Consider the following 12,318-nt stretch of genomic DNA (forward strand, 5'->3'; position numbering starts at 1 on the left):
AATGTCTAATTTTTGAACATGTCATAACAGTGGTAACTATTTTTTAAGAATGTGTGTGTGTGTGTGTGTGTAGATTGTTGACTAATGTTTAGACTGTATTTGTCAAGAACCTAGGATAGATAGGTGTTCTTTGATGGTGTTAAAGTTATGTTGAAGGATGTAAGCTGTCCCAAGTAAAGCTGCCATTTGCAAATGACTGGTGTTGATTTTTTCAATGGCAATGGTGTTCAAGTGGTGTTCCACTTGATGTTTTGGAATTATTATGGCTTTGTTGTTGCTGCTGTTGCTTTTCTCAGTCATCTTCAAAACTCTTCTTCATAATTCTGAAAGATATATCTCGAAAAAGATGTAAAGAAAGGGAAAGAACAGAAAATACTAAAAGAGGAAAATCTATATTTTAATCACTATTTTTCCTTTCTTTCCCTTTTTCTATTAACTTCAGTTTCTCTAAATCTATGATTCCCTACCTTATACTGTACATAGACAGTGGTTTGAGATGCAACTCTGCACCTCTACTTTGGAAGCAAGTCAGCACAACTTGTAATGTACTGGTATCAAAAACAAAACATCTGCTTTTGATCAGGTGGAGATGGGGACATGAAGCCTCCCCAAACACATTTCTATTCTTATATTTGAAAAAAGAAAGAAAGAAAAATCAGTGAAGGGCCCTTGTGGGAATTACAGATTGCCCCACCCTCTTCTACATTTCTCATGTAGAAGGGAATGTTGTTCTATAATAGATATATTTCTTTTACATATGCTAAAACCCCTTAATCCTAAACACTGAGAAGTCCAAGAAGTAAATATTTTACTTTAAAATTTGCAAATGAAATTTTCTCAGGGAACATTTCCATAATAAATAAATTCACAGAAATTGTTATTTGCCAAAATTACATAAAAAGTTGGTTTATCTTATGGATGTTTATAGCCTAACACAACTCAAAGACTTTGGCCACATTACAAGGGAGTAAAAACATAACAAAAATAAACCACCCAAACTAGAGCTACTCCAAATAATCAGAGTTCAAGTTACTACTCCAAATATCATCTGATGTATTACATATATTGAAATGATAATAGTAGTATACAAAACGTAACACACATTTTTTTTTATTCTTACTGTAGCAGTGTCTTTTCTCAGATACCTATGTGACAGTGGAAATATCCATACAGGATGAATAAGCAAAAATTTAAAAGTTTAAAGGTAGTTCTGACTTCATCAGATTTTCTTTCTTTCTCTGAATTCAGAAGCTCAATAAGTTATCCCTACAAATTTTCTCCTACTAATATAATTCTCAAACAGCACCATTCTTGCTGGAAATTTAGCTTAGATGACTGTTCCATTATATTGTTTACCCTTTTCAATGGTGCTAAACTACTTAAGCCAATCCCTGCTTCTGATATAAGTATTTGGCTGAATTATCCAGGTTAGCCAAATTCTAAAAAAAATGATGAAGAACAGCTAATTTACATATTCATTTGTTTTTAGAAGGTTTGACATCCATTTTCGCAGTTATCTTTCAAATTGAAAATTCATGCAACTGATCCTGAATAAGACTCTAAATTCCATAGGTTTGAAGAATATGTTTCCCTTTTTTCTTCAGTTGGAAAAGTGAGGACATGATCTGTTAAATGTTACAGGTTGATGTATTATCACAAAGATAGGAAACAACTAGAGAAGGGAATATGCATTAGTATTTTTATCTTAGTGTGACAATTGAAACATAATTATTACAGTTTAAATGCCAGTAGTTAATCAGTATGTTGTTAAGTACTGCATTAGACTAATGAACTTGGCTCTTGCTCATAAAACCATTAATTCATTTCCCAGAATAATATTGTACTGTATAGTTAAAATCTGAATACAGGTAAGCTTAATGTTCTTTGGATTTTCTTAGTTGCTTAGATACTGATTTTTTTTTTTTTTTTTTTTGCTATGTCTGAGGAATGATATTAAACCTGGGCTTATGTGTCTTTATAACTAAAGCATGTTTTATTTTCTTCATTAAATCTCATATATAAATCTCATATATACATTTATCAATTAATATTTTGAATCAATTTTCAAGAAATGATTTGCTGAGTCAGACACATGCATTACTCTTTTGAACATAACTTTGTCTTAGGCAATATAGCAAAAATACTTGTCTTCACAGAATAGTTAGCATTAGTAATGTTTTTCCCAATTTTGGTGTTTGTTTCTTAGTGGGTGTGGGGGAGACAAAAAAATGCTATTCAGTCATGCCCAATTTAATAATTCATCAAGTGTTCTCTATATAAACAAGACACTTGGTTTCAGCTTCAGTAAACAAAGTTCAAGAGGACAGATTGCACATTGAAGACCAGCTGCATGGAAAAAAAACATAATAATTCAATACAAACCTATGCTTTTTTCTGAAAAGATAATTTAGAAGGCACTTAAAACCCTCGATAAAATGTTTGAGTGATTTAGAAAAAAGTTAAGTTACATTTGGTCTGCAATCTTGAGGTTCTTCTGGACAGACAGCTCTTGCTTGAAGAAGAGGTGGCAGCTGTAGTTAGAAGAACCTTTACACAGAGACATCTTATCTGCAAATTGTACCCATTCTTAGATTGAGATATGCTGCTCAAAGTCACTCATGATTTGGTCAGTTTTAATACTTCTATGTCGGAAGCACCAAAATGCTTCGGTGCGGAAAGGATTGCTGGTGATAACCATTGCTTAGGAAATGTCCAGTTGGGGGGGCGCCTTTCATGTCCCTGTGGTACCTATTGATCTTACTTGTGGTTGCCCATTTTAAAACTGCTGGGTTGGTAGGAGCTGAAGCATGTGATTATAGCTCACCCTGTCCTGCAGGAGGAACAGGTCTCAAACACGATGCTGTCGATCATCAGCCTAGTATTCTAACCTCATGAGTCACCGAGCTCTCGGTTTCCATTTAGAGATGTGCTTGAAGAGCATGCTGAAGCTGTGTTGGTCCAGAATGCAGCAGCATAGGCAGTAACATTTCACCCAGGAACACAGCTACTATTCGTTGACTCTCAATAGTCTTCTGAGTTCAATTCAAGATGCTTACCATCAGGTTTAAAGGGGACTGATGCATTTTGCCCATCCTACTAGGTTTGGCAGTGTGAGCATGCTCCAAGTTCTCTTGGAAAACTGTGTGCCTGCTGAGATCACAAAAGTGTCATGGTGTCTGCTATACACCATATGCATCCCCTATAAAATGGATAGTCTCAATTCTGTTGGCATTCAGGAAAGCAGTGAAGACCTGTTAATGAGGCTAGGGTGGTATTGTTGATTAATGGATGCAAGTTTTCTCCTGACCACAGTGTGTTTTGTTGTTGTTTATTTTAGGTTTTTTTGTTCTAAATATATTATGGATTTTTTTAAATTCTTATTTGCCATCCAAAATTCCTTCAGGTAGATGAGCAGCCATGTCAATTTGTTTAAGAAATAAATGTATTATAATATTTGCATATCCCTCTTACACAAGAGGTAGAAAAAATTAATAGTGAGACTGTGTTGTGGCTAAGATCAAAATATTCTGTCTTAGCAAATTGATGATATCTATTTGGATATTATTTTGTTTCAGTAATTTTAATTAATATTTATTTTATAGGATTTTTACTTTTTAAAAATTGCATTATTCAGTAAATATTGTATTATGAGGTAAAAGAAATGGTTCGATCAAGATAAATCTATATGGATATAAAAAAACCAATCACATTTCAGTTAGTCAAACAGGCTTAGATAAGCTTTATTATGAGGGTGAAGGTTCATTCTCCAAGCTTATGGGTTGGTTTCTGAACATTTCATTACCAGGCTAGGTAACATCTTCAGCAGAATTTAGGGGATGTTAGTGTCAGTCATCCTACACCTACACCATATTCACCACTATTGCAAGCTTCATTATTCAAATTCTGACTTTATTCAAATTCTGACTGAATCTGATATAATAACTGCCCAGACTTAGATATTTATAGATGTTCGCCTTTGCAAAATATTTAATGTTATAGTATTTCACATTCAATTTTTTTTTAAAAAATCCAAACTAAAGTAAATCACATGGAAAGCATTTATTAAAATGATGTGCTCAAACAAATACCTGAAAAAGGATGGTCTATAAATATAATTCATAAAAGTTACTTCAGTTGACAACCTTGCCCCTACATCTAGGATCTTTCCTCCAAACTTAATTCCTAGATTGGGAGAATCTAGATTGTGAATTTTACCACATGGCTTCCTTCGTTATACAATCCACTGAAGTGAAGTGAAATTGCTGTATTGCACAGTTGAAAGGTGAAACACTTGTGTTCAATGATGTTCAGAAACATATGGACTTCTGGGACATGTTATAGTAATATCTGCCATGGTTTTAGAACAGTGATGAAATAAAGGAATAAACTCTGCTCACCATTAGTATTTGAAAAATGTAATTGGAATAGGATTTTGAAGGACATAGAAAATGATAATATTTTTTTTTCAAATAGCAAGTGTAACAAGTTCTGAGCATGCAGTCTTTGATTATATTTTATGTCTCTTTGTGTGCTTCTCCAACTTAGATTCCAGACAGAACTCAATTATGATGTTCTTGAAGTACATGATGGACCAAATCTTTTGTCTCCACTTCTTGGATCTTACAATGGTACACAAGTCCCTCAATTTTTATTCAGCAGCAGCAATTTCATTTATCTCTTGTTTACAACAGATAACAGTCGATCTAATAACGGATTCAAAATCCACTATGAAAGTAAGTAATTTTTTTCCATATTCTTTGGCAAACATACTGTGTATTATTGTTCCCTGACTACGGGTATATATATGTGTGTGCGTGTGCATATGTATGTGTGTGTGTGTGTATGTGTGTGTAGGTCTTTGGTTATTCGGGTTTTCTCCCACGTAAAATTGGAAGTGTCTTGGCGACGTTTCAACGAAGTCTCATTTGTCATCTTCAGGCTGGTGCTTTCGGCTTCATGCTTCTAGGAGCAATGTGTGATTGTAGCTTTTCCTCCTTTTAACTGCCAGTGGGGGTATGAACTGATTGGATGAGAGCTTGGCTGTGTTCTGATTGGATGGACGTGTATTCTGATTGGTTAGGAGCTTGGCTGTGCTCTGATTGGCTGGGGGGTTGGCTGTGCTCTGATTGGCTGGGGGGTTGGCTGTGCTCTGATTGGCTGGGGGAGTGTTCTGTTTGGGTGGGGGCTTGGGTGTTTGCTTGGGGAGTGTTCTGTTTGGGTGCTCAGGTTAGTCTGAGTTGCAGGGGGGTTTAAAATGGTGAGCTGCATTGCTATTTTTTGGCTTCGCGTTCGTGGTCATGCCTCATCTTCATGGTGGGTGTCAGTTTGCTTCATGTATGGATTGGAGGGGTTTAAAGTGGCTAATGATGCAGCTGTGGTCTGGCTTCTAGTTTGTGGTTGTGCCTCATCATCGGTGTGGCTTTGGGTTTGCTTTTTGCGTGGATGTGTGGTGGTGACATCCTGTGTGGTTTTTGTGAGTGTGGGTCTGGTGTCATTTTTTGTGTTAGGGAGTCATTTGTCAATAAGGGCGGGTTTCCAAATGGCTGGTAGGCGGGAGGTATCATCTCGTTTGTTCATGCTGTGTGGCGTTTTTCTATCTCGATGGCTTCTCTGATTATTCTGTTATTAAAATGTTCAGTTTTGGCGATAGTTCTCATGTTCTTCAATGCGTGCATTTATACAAACCAACAGAATAATAAATGCATGCATTGAAGAACATAAGAACTCAGTCAAAAAAGAGGAACCAACTTCTTCCCTGGTCCAACACCTTAAAATCACAGGACATGAAATTGACTTTAAAAAGACAGAACTATCGCCAAACTGAATATTTTAATAACAGAATAATCAGAAAAGCCATGATACCAGACCCACACTCACAAAAACCACACAGGATGTCACCACCACACATCCACGCAAAAAGCAAACCCAAAGCCACACCGATGATGAGGCACGACCACAAACCAGAAGCCAGACCACAGCTGCATCATTAGCCACTTTAAACCCCTCCAATCCATACATGAAGCAAACTGACACCCACCATGAAGATGAGGCACGACCACGAACGCGAAGCCAAAAAATAGCAATGCAGCTCACCATTTTAAACCCCCTGCAACTCAGACTAACCTGAGCACAACAAAGCCCCCACCCAAACAGAACACTCCCCCAGCCAATCAGAGCACAGCCAACCCCCCAGCCAATCAGAGCACAGCCAACCCCCAGCCAATCAGAGCACAGCCCAAGCTCCTAACCAATCAGAACACACCTCCATCCAATCAGAACACAGCCAAGCTCTCATCCAATCAGTTCATACCCCCACTGGCAGTTAAAAGGAGGAAACAACTACAATCACACATTGCTCCTAGAAGCACGAAGCTGAAAGCACCAGCCTGAAGATGATGAATGAGACTTCGTCGAAACGTCGCCAAGACACTTCCAATTTTACGGGGGAGAAAATCCGAATAACCAAAGACCTACATACAAACACCCGCGAAAACCTCAGAAAACATGTGTGTGTGTGTGTGTGTGTGTGTGTGTGTGTGTGTGTGTTTTGTTGGTCAGCTAAGCGTTTTGTTCTGGAGATGAGTGGCCACATGGGAAAGAAAAACTGGACAACTTCCTCACACACCTCAACAGCCTATACCCCAAAATACAGTTCACCATGGAAACAGAAACTAACAACCAACTTCCCTTCCTGGATGTCTTAGTCTACAAGAAATCCAATGGCTCCCTAGGACACACCATCTACCAGAAGAAAACACACACAAACCGCTATCTGCACGCTCTCTCACACCACCACCCAGCACAGATCAACTCTGTAGCCAAGACACTCATCTCCAGAACAAAACGCTTAGCTGACGAACAACACCTAAAACCCGAACTACACACTCTCACCAATGTACTAACATCCAATGGATTCCATAGAAATAAGATTACAAACCTAATCCAAAAAGAAACCCCCACTAAAATCCAAGACAAAGAACAAGAAAACGGCAAAGCCCTCCTCCCATACATAAAAGGCACCACAGACAGAATCAGTAAGATCCTCCATAAACACAACATCAAAACAGCATTCTGCACAAACAGAAAAATATCCACCATCCTTAGAAACCCCAAAGATAAAATTGAATTAGAAAATCAAGGAGTATACGAAATCCCATGCACCACTTGTCCCACCACATACATCGGACAAACCAACAGAAGAATAAGTGCACGCATTGAAGAACATAAGAACTCAGTCAAAAAAGAGGAACCAACATCTTCCCTGATCCAACACCTTAAAGCCACAGGACATGAAATTGACTTTAAAAATACCAGAACCATTGCCAAAAGTGAACATTTTAATAACAGAATAATCAGAGAAGCCATCGAGATAGAAAAACGCCCACACAGCATGAACAAGCGAGATGATACCTCCCGCCTACCAGCCATTTGGAAACCCGCCCTTATTGACAAACGACTCCCTAACACAAAAAATGATACCAGACCCACACTCACAAAAACCACACAGGATGTCACCACCACACATCCACGCAAAAAACAAACCCAAAGCCACACCGATGACAAGGCACGACCACAAACCAGAAGCCAGACCACAGCTGCATCATTAGCCACTTTAAACCCCTCCAATCCATACATGAAGCAAACTGACACCCTCCATGAAGATGAGGAACGACCACGAACGCGAAGCCAAAAAATAGCAAGGCAGCCCAAAATCTTAAACCCCTCTGCAACTCAGACTAACCTGAGCACAACCAAACAGAACACTCCCCCAGCCAATCAGAGCACAGCCAAGCCCCTAACCATTCAGAACACACCTCCACCCAATCAGAACACAGCCAAGCTCCCACCCAATCAGTTCATACCCCCATTGGCAGTTAAAAGGAAGAAACAGCTAAGACCACACATTGCTGCTCAAAGCAGGAAGCTGAAAACACCACCCTGAAGATGACGAATGGGACTTCATCGAAACGTCGCCAAGACACTTCCAATTTTATGAGGGAGAAAACCCGAACAACCAAAGACCTACATACAAATACCCACGAAAACATCAGAAAACATACACACACACACACACTGGTATAAATATCTTTCATGGTCTTATCTACCACTTTTTCCTCAGTGCTTACAGACTGGTCATGAGACCTACACAAACCAGTGAAATGTGGACCCTATTACCAATATACTGTATTTACTAATCATAAATATGAAAGTTTGTTTCTTGCCCTGTGTGTAGCCACCCTGACTCCTGTAACCTTAAGGTGGATGCTAAGCTCCCCTTGTTTGCTGTATATCAGCCAAATAATGATAATAGGTCTCCAGTTACAGTATCCTAGTTATCAGCATTTCCTGCAGGCATTGCTATTCAGATTTCTGAATTGTAGAGATGGATTGAATCAAAAATTCAATGTTTGTGATATGGAAAAGAGTAAATGCACAAACTACAACCTATAAGTAAAAGAGATCTGGAAAATGTTTACTAGAGTGGAGTGGTGTGTCAAAACATTGACTTTCTTTTCAAATGTAGCAGTCAAGATTGTAGGGGAATAAACCCTCAGTTTCCTCCACTGATGACAGGATAGGAAGTACCAAATGCCATATTGGTAGCTTTCAAAGCCTAAAAGTGAAGAAATGGAAAGGTTGAAAGTTATTATGAATATCTCCCAGAGTGATGAAGGTAATACTGTCACATGGTAAAAACTGTTTGTTTTTCTCTTAACTTAAAAAATTGTTGATATTCTACTGGGATAATTATAAAGTTCTTAATGGCTCTTAGTGGCTTAGGGATCTTGGAGGTCTTCTAGTCCAACCCGGACTCAAGCAGGAAACCCTGTATTTTTTCAGATAAGTGGCTGTCCAATCTTTTCTTACAAACCTCCAGTGACAAAGCACCTACAAAGTCTGAAGACAAGCTATCCCATTGGTTAATTGTCCTCACTGTTAGGAATAGACTAATATTTTGATAGTCATGTCTCCTATTTTTTATGCATTCCTTCCTTTTAAAATCTTCCTGAAAATGTATTATATACTGGTAATCCTCGAGTTACAATCATTCATTTAACGACCATTGAAAGTTACGACAATATTGAAAAAAGTAACTTCTGGCCTAAGCTCACACTTACGACTATCACAGCATCACTTCAGCCATGTGATCAACATTAAGGTGCTTGGCACCTGGCATATATTTTATGAAGGTTGCAGCATCCTGGGTTCATGTGATAACCATTTGTGTCCTTTACAGTCAGCTTCCTTCAAGCAAAGTCAGTGGGAGACACCAGAGTCTCTTAATGACCAAATGAGTAACTTGACAATCATAAATTGGGTGTAACTCACTTAACAATTGCCTTGCTTAGTAACAGAAATTCTGATCCTAATTGTGTTCATAAGTCAAGAACTATCTCTATGTAGTTAAATGTCTCATTTAATAGAATAACAATATAACAGAGTTGGAAAGGACTTTGGAGGTCTTCTAATCCAACCCCCTGTTCAACTGAGAAACCGTACACCATTTCAGACAAATGGTTGTCCAATCTCTTCTTAAAAACTCTAGTGTTGGAGAACCCACAACGTCTGGAAAGCAACTCCAATGATTAATTGTTCTAACTGTCAGGAAATTTCTCCTTAGTTCTAGGTTGCTTCTCTTCCTTGATTAGTTTCCATCCATTGCTTCTTGTCCTGCCTACAGGTGCTTTGGAGATTAGATTGACTCCCTCTTCTTTGTGGCAACCCCTGAGATATTGGAACACTGCTATCATGTCATGTCATGCTATCATGTTGTTAACTTATTGTGTATTTCTCTTTCTCTGAACTTCAGGTGTAATGGTTAATACGTACTCTTGCTTGGACCCTGGTATACCTGTACATGGTCATCGTTATGGACATGATTTTTCTATTGGATCAACTGTGTCATTTGGATGTGACCCAGGCTATAGATTAAACCATGAGGAGCCTTTGCTTTGTGAAAAGAACCACTGGTGGAGCCATCCACTTCCAACTTGTGATGGTATGAATAGTCAGTTTTGCCCATATTGATAACAAAGACAAATTCATTATATTTATTGAGACAGCAACAGTATTTTTTTTCTATATAAATTTGATTTTTGGAGGGAGAGAGGCCTGTCTGTCTACATGTATTGAATATTACAGGGTCTCTACAAAAATCTTGTAATTATATCTGTGATAAGTGATGTAGGCAACCTAATTTGACTGTTAAGAAAAATGTATTTAGAAATCAATTTCACACCTCTTTCCATTCTGAACAGTTATTAAGAAGTAATATAAGAAACATTATTTTTTAATGATTTTCTTAACATAGTAGTGCAGTATTTTCCTCTGTGGGAACAAATAACTGTCATACTTGCAGGTAAGGGTAATTAATATAGTGTTTCCACATATTATGGTATACATCTCACAATTCCAGTCTCTCCAAAACATGCGCAGGGCCCCCAGAATCAATTGTATTTTTTATTATCACCAAATGGAAACTTTACTGCAAAAACTCCAATCAAATAATTTTATTCTCTTGGTCCAGCCTATACCTTGAAGGCAAGGTAAGAACCCCATAAATTCAGAAAACCTTCTTTAGGTTAAGTATTTAAATATTAAATTATTTTAGTCTTTATTTTAAAAGCACAGTTTATAAGAAAGATGTTCACTCCTAAAGTGTGCCTATTCTTGCATACTTACAATTCGACAGAAAATTGCATTTTTTCAGTAACATACTAAAAAAATGATGAAATATGTGCATTAAGTGTCTGTAAAGTTTAAAGTATTTATTTTCACTGCTAAGTATAGTCTCTGCTTATGATGAGTCTGTAAGAGGATGACAGAACCTGGATGAACTTGTTTTGGCTTACAGGCTAAATAAGGTCATATCTAAAAGGGATAATCTAGAATGCAGCTGTGGATCAGATCAAATAATTAAAGGATCTCAACAATCTTATTCCATCTAATTTCAGCCCATTCCTACACATCACCTCTCCAATTTCATTCCTTTCCTTGTAATGGGTTCAGCAAAGGGCAGATTTGTCAATGGTTTCTGAACAACTGAGATTACTTTTTTATTGTAACAACTGAACCTGAAATAGTATGAGAATAAGATGGACTATTAGAGTGTGTTCATCAGCCCTTCAGTGCTCTTTTTTGTAACTGAAGAGGAACATTGTAAGGTATTTTGAAGGCTACATAGATCAACTTCATGGAGGATAAATGAGAATATCTATAGTAGGCATATTTCTTTATGCCACAATGTACTACATGTTTACTACCTAAAAATAAACACTAATAAGAAGCTGTCTGTGAAGAGTATTCTCTACTGTGCATAACATTATATATTGTGACAAATGTCTTCCTCAAGTGGTTAAATTAGTATACAGTTCATAAAGTAAATGAGATTTTCTTTCTTTCTTTCCTTCTAGAACAATGGGATTTGTCCATTGAGTAAACAGATGCTCTGAATTTATAATCCTTTATCTTTCAGATTAAAATTAGGATGGCTTAATTTAAAGAGAAAAAGAAACTACACCTATACATGATTAAAAAGCATCATACAGAATTGCCAGTTCTTGTGCCAGCAGAAAAAAATTGATGGGCCCCAATGGCTGAGCCTTATTCGGCCTTAGCAACAAGGCTACTATAAGTTATTAGCCTTACAATATAAAAGTAATTCAAGGAAAGTAATGATGCTCTGATTGAGCATCACCTTCCAGTGTTGAGAACAAGTACCAATCACTCTTCTTAATGTGAGACAGAATGGGGCTGGGCAAGTGTAGGCATGCAGAAGCTTACTACAAATTAAACTGCAAGTTTAACCATCTATCAAGTTATTCAAACCTCAGCATCCAGGCTTTTAAAATGCAGTTTGGGGAAAGCCAAACAAACATTGTCATGAGGCTTCCTTTTCTTTAATCCCTTCTCTGGTCTTTAGCTTGTTGGTTGGGAAATTTGTAGACCCATTGCAGAAACCAGTATATCCTATAATACAGAGGTGTCAAACTGCCAGCCCATGGGCCAGATGCGTCATGCCGAAACCTTGCCACCCCATTGCCAGAAATGGAAAAACAGTTGTGATGTGTCACGACACATCATGTAATGTTGCAAGTTTGACACCCCTGCTATAATGCACTCACTGATGATAAAAATCAGGAAAACAAAATTAGCGCCCAAAACATCTGGCACACAAAATTAGCTTTCTTTCTCAGTTTAAATCTAGAAGTGGTGTTCTCTCATTGGACTATGTGTTTTTAGCCTGTGTTTAAAACCTATACTAAAAAAAAAAAAAAAATTTAAAATAAACAATTCAGGTGTTCTTTTAAAAGAACA

The 12,318-nt window shown here is 37.5% G+C and overlaps 1 protein-coding gene across 1 annotated transcript in view; it reads left to right on the top strand.

The window, feature by feature from the left end:
* LOC120303072 (CUB and sushi domain-containing protein 3-like) overlaps window positions 1-12,318 on the top strand; it is a gene marked incomplete at its 3' end in the record, with an annotated part of 446,767 nt that overhangs the window by 369,615 nt on the left and 64,834 nt on the right. Inside the window, exons 17-18 of the mRNA XM_039332219.1 lie at window positions 4,546-4,733; window positions 9,812-10,000. Coding sequence (XP_039188153.1) covers window positions 4,546-4,733; window positions 9,812-10,000 — 377 coding nt within the window. The remainder of the gene's footprint in view (window positions 1-4,545; window positions 4,734-9,811; window positions 10,001-12,318) is intronic.

Source organism: Crotalus tigris, unplaced genomic scaffold (assembly GCF_016545835.1).
Source record: "Crotalus tigris isolate CLP2741 ecotype Arizona unplaced genomic scaffold, ASM1654583v1 scf7180000024455.1231707, whole genome shotgun sequence".
NCBI lineage: Eukaryota > Metazoa > Chordata > Lepidosauria > Squamata > Viperidae > Crotalus > Crotalus tigris.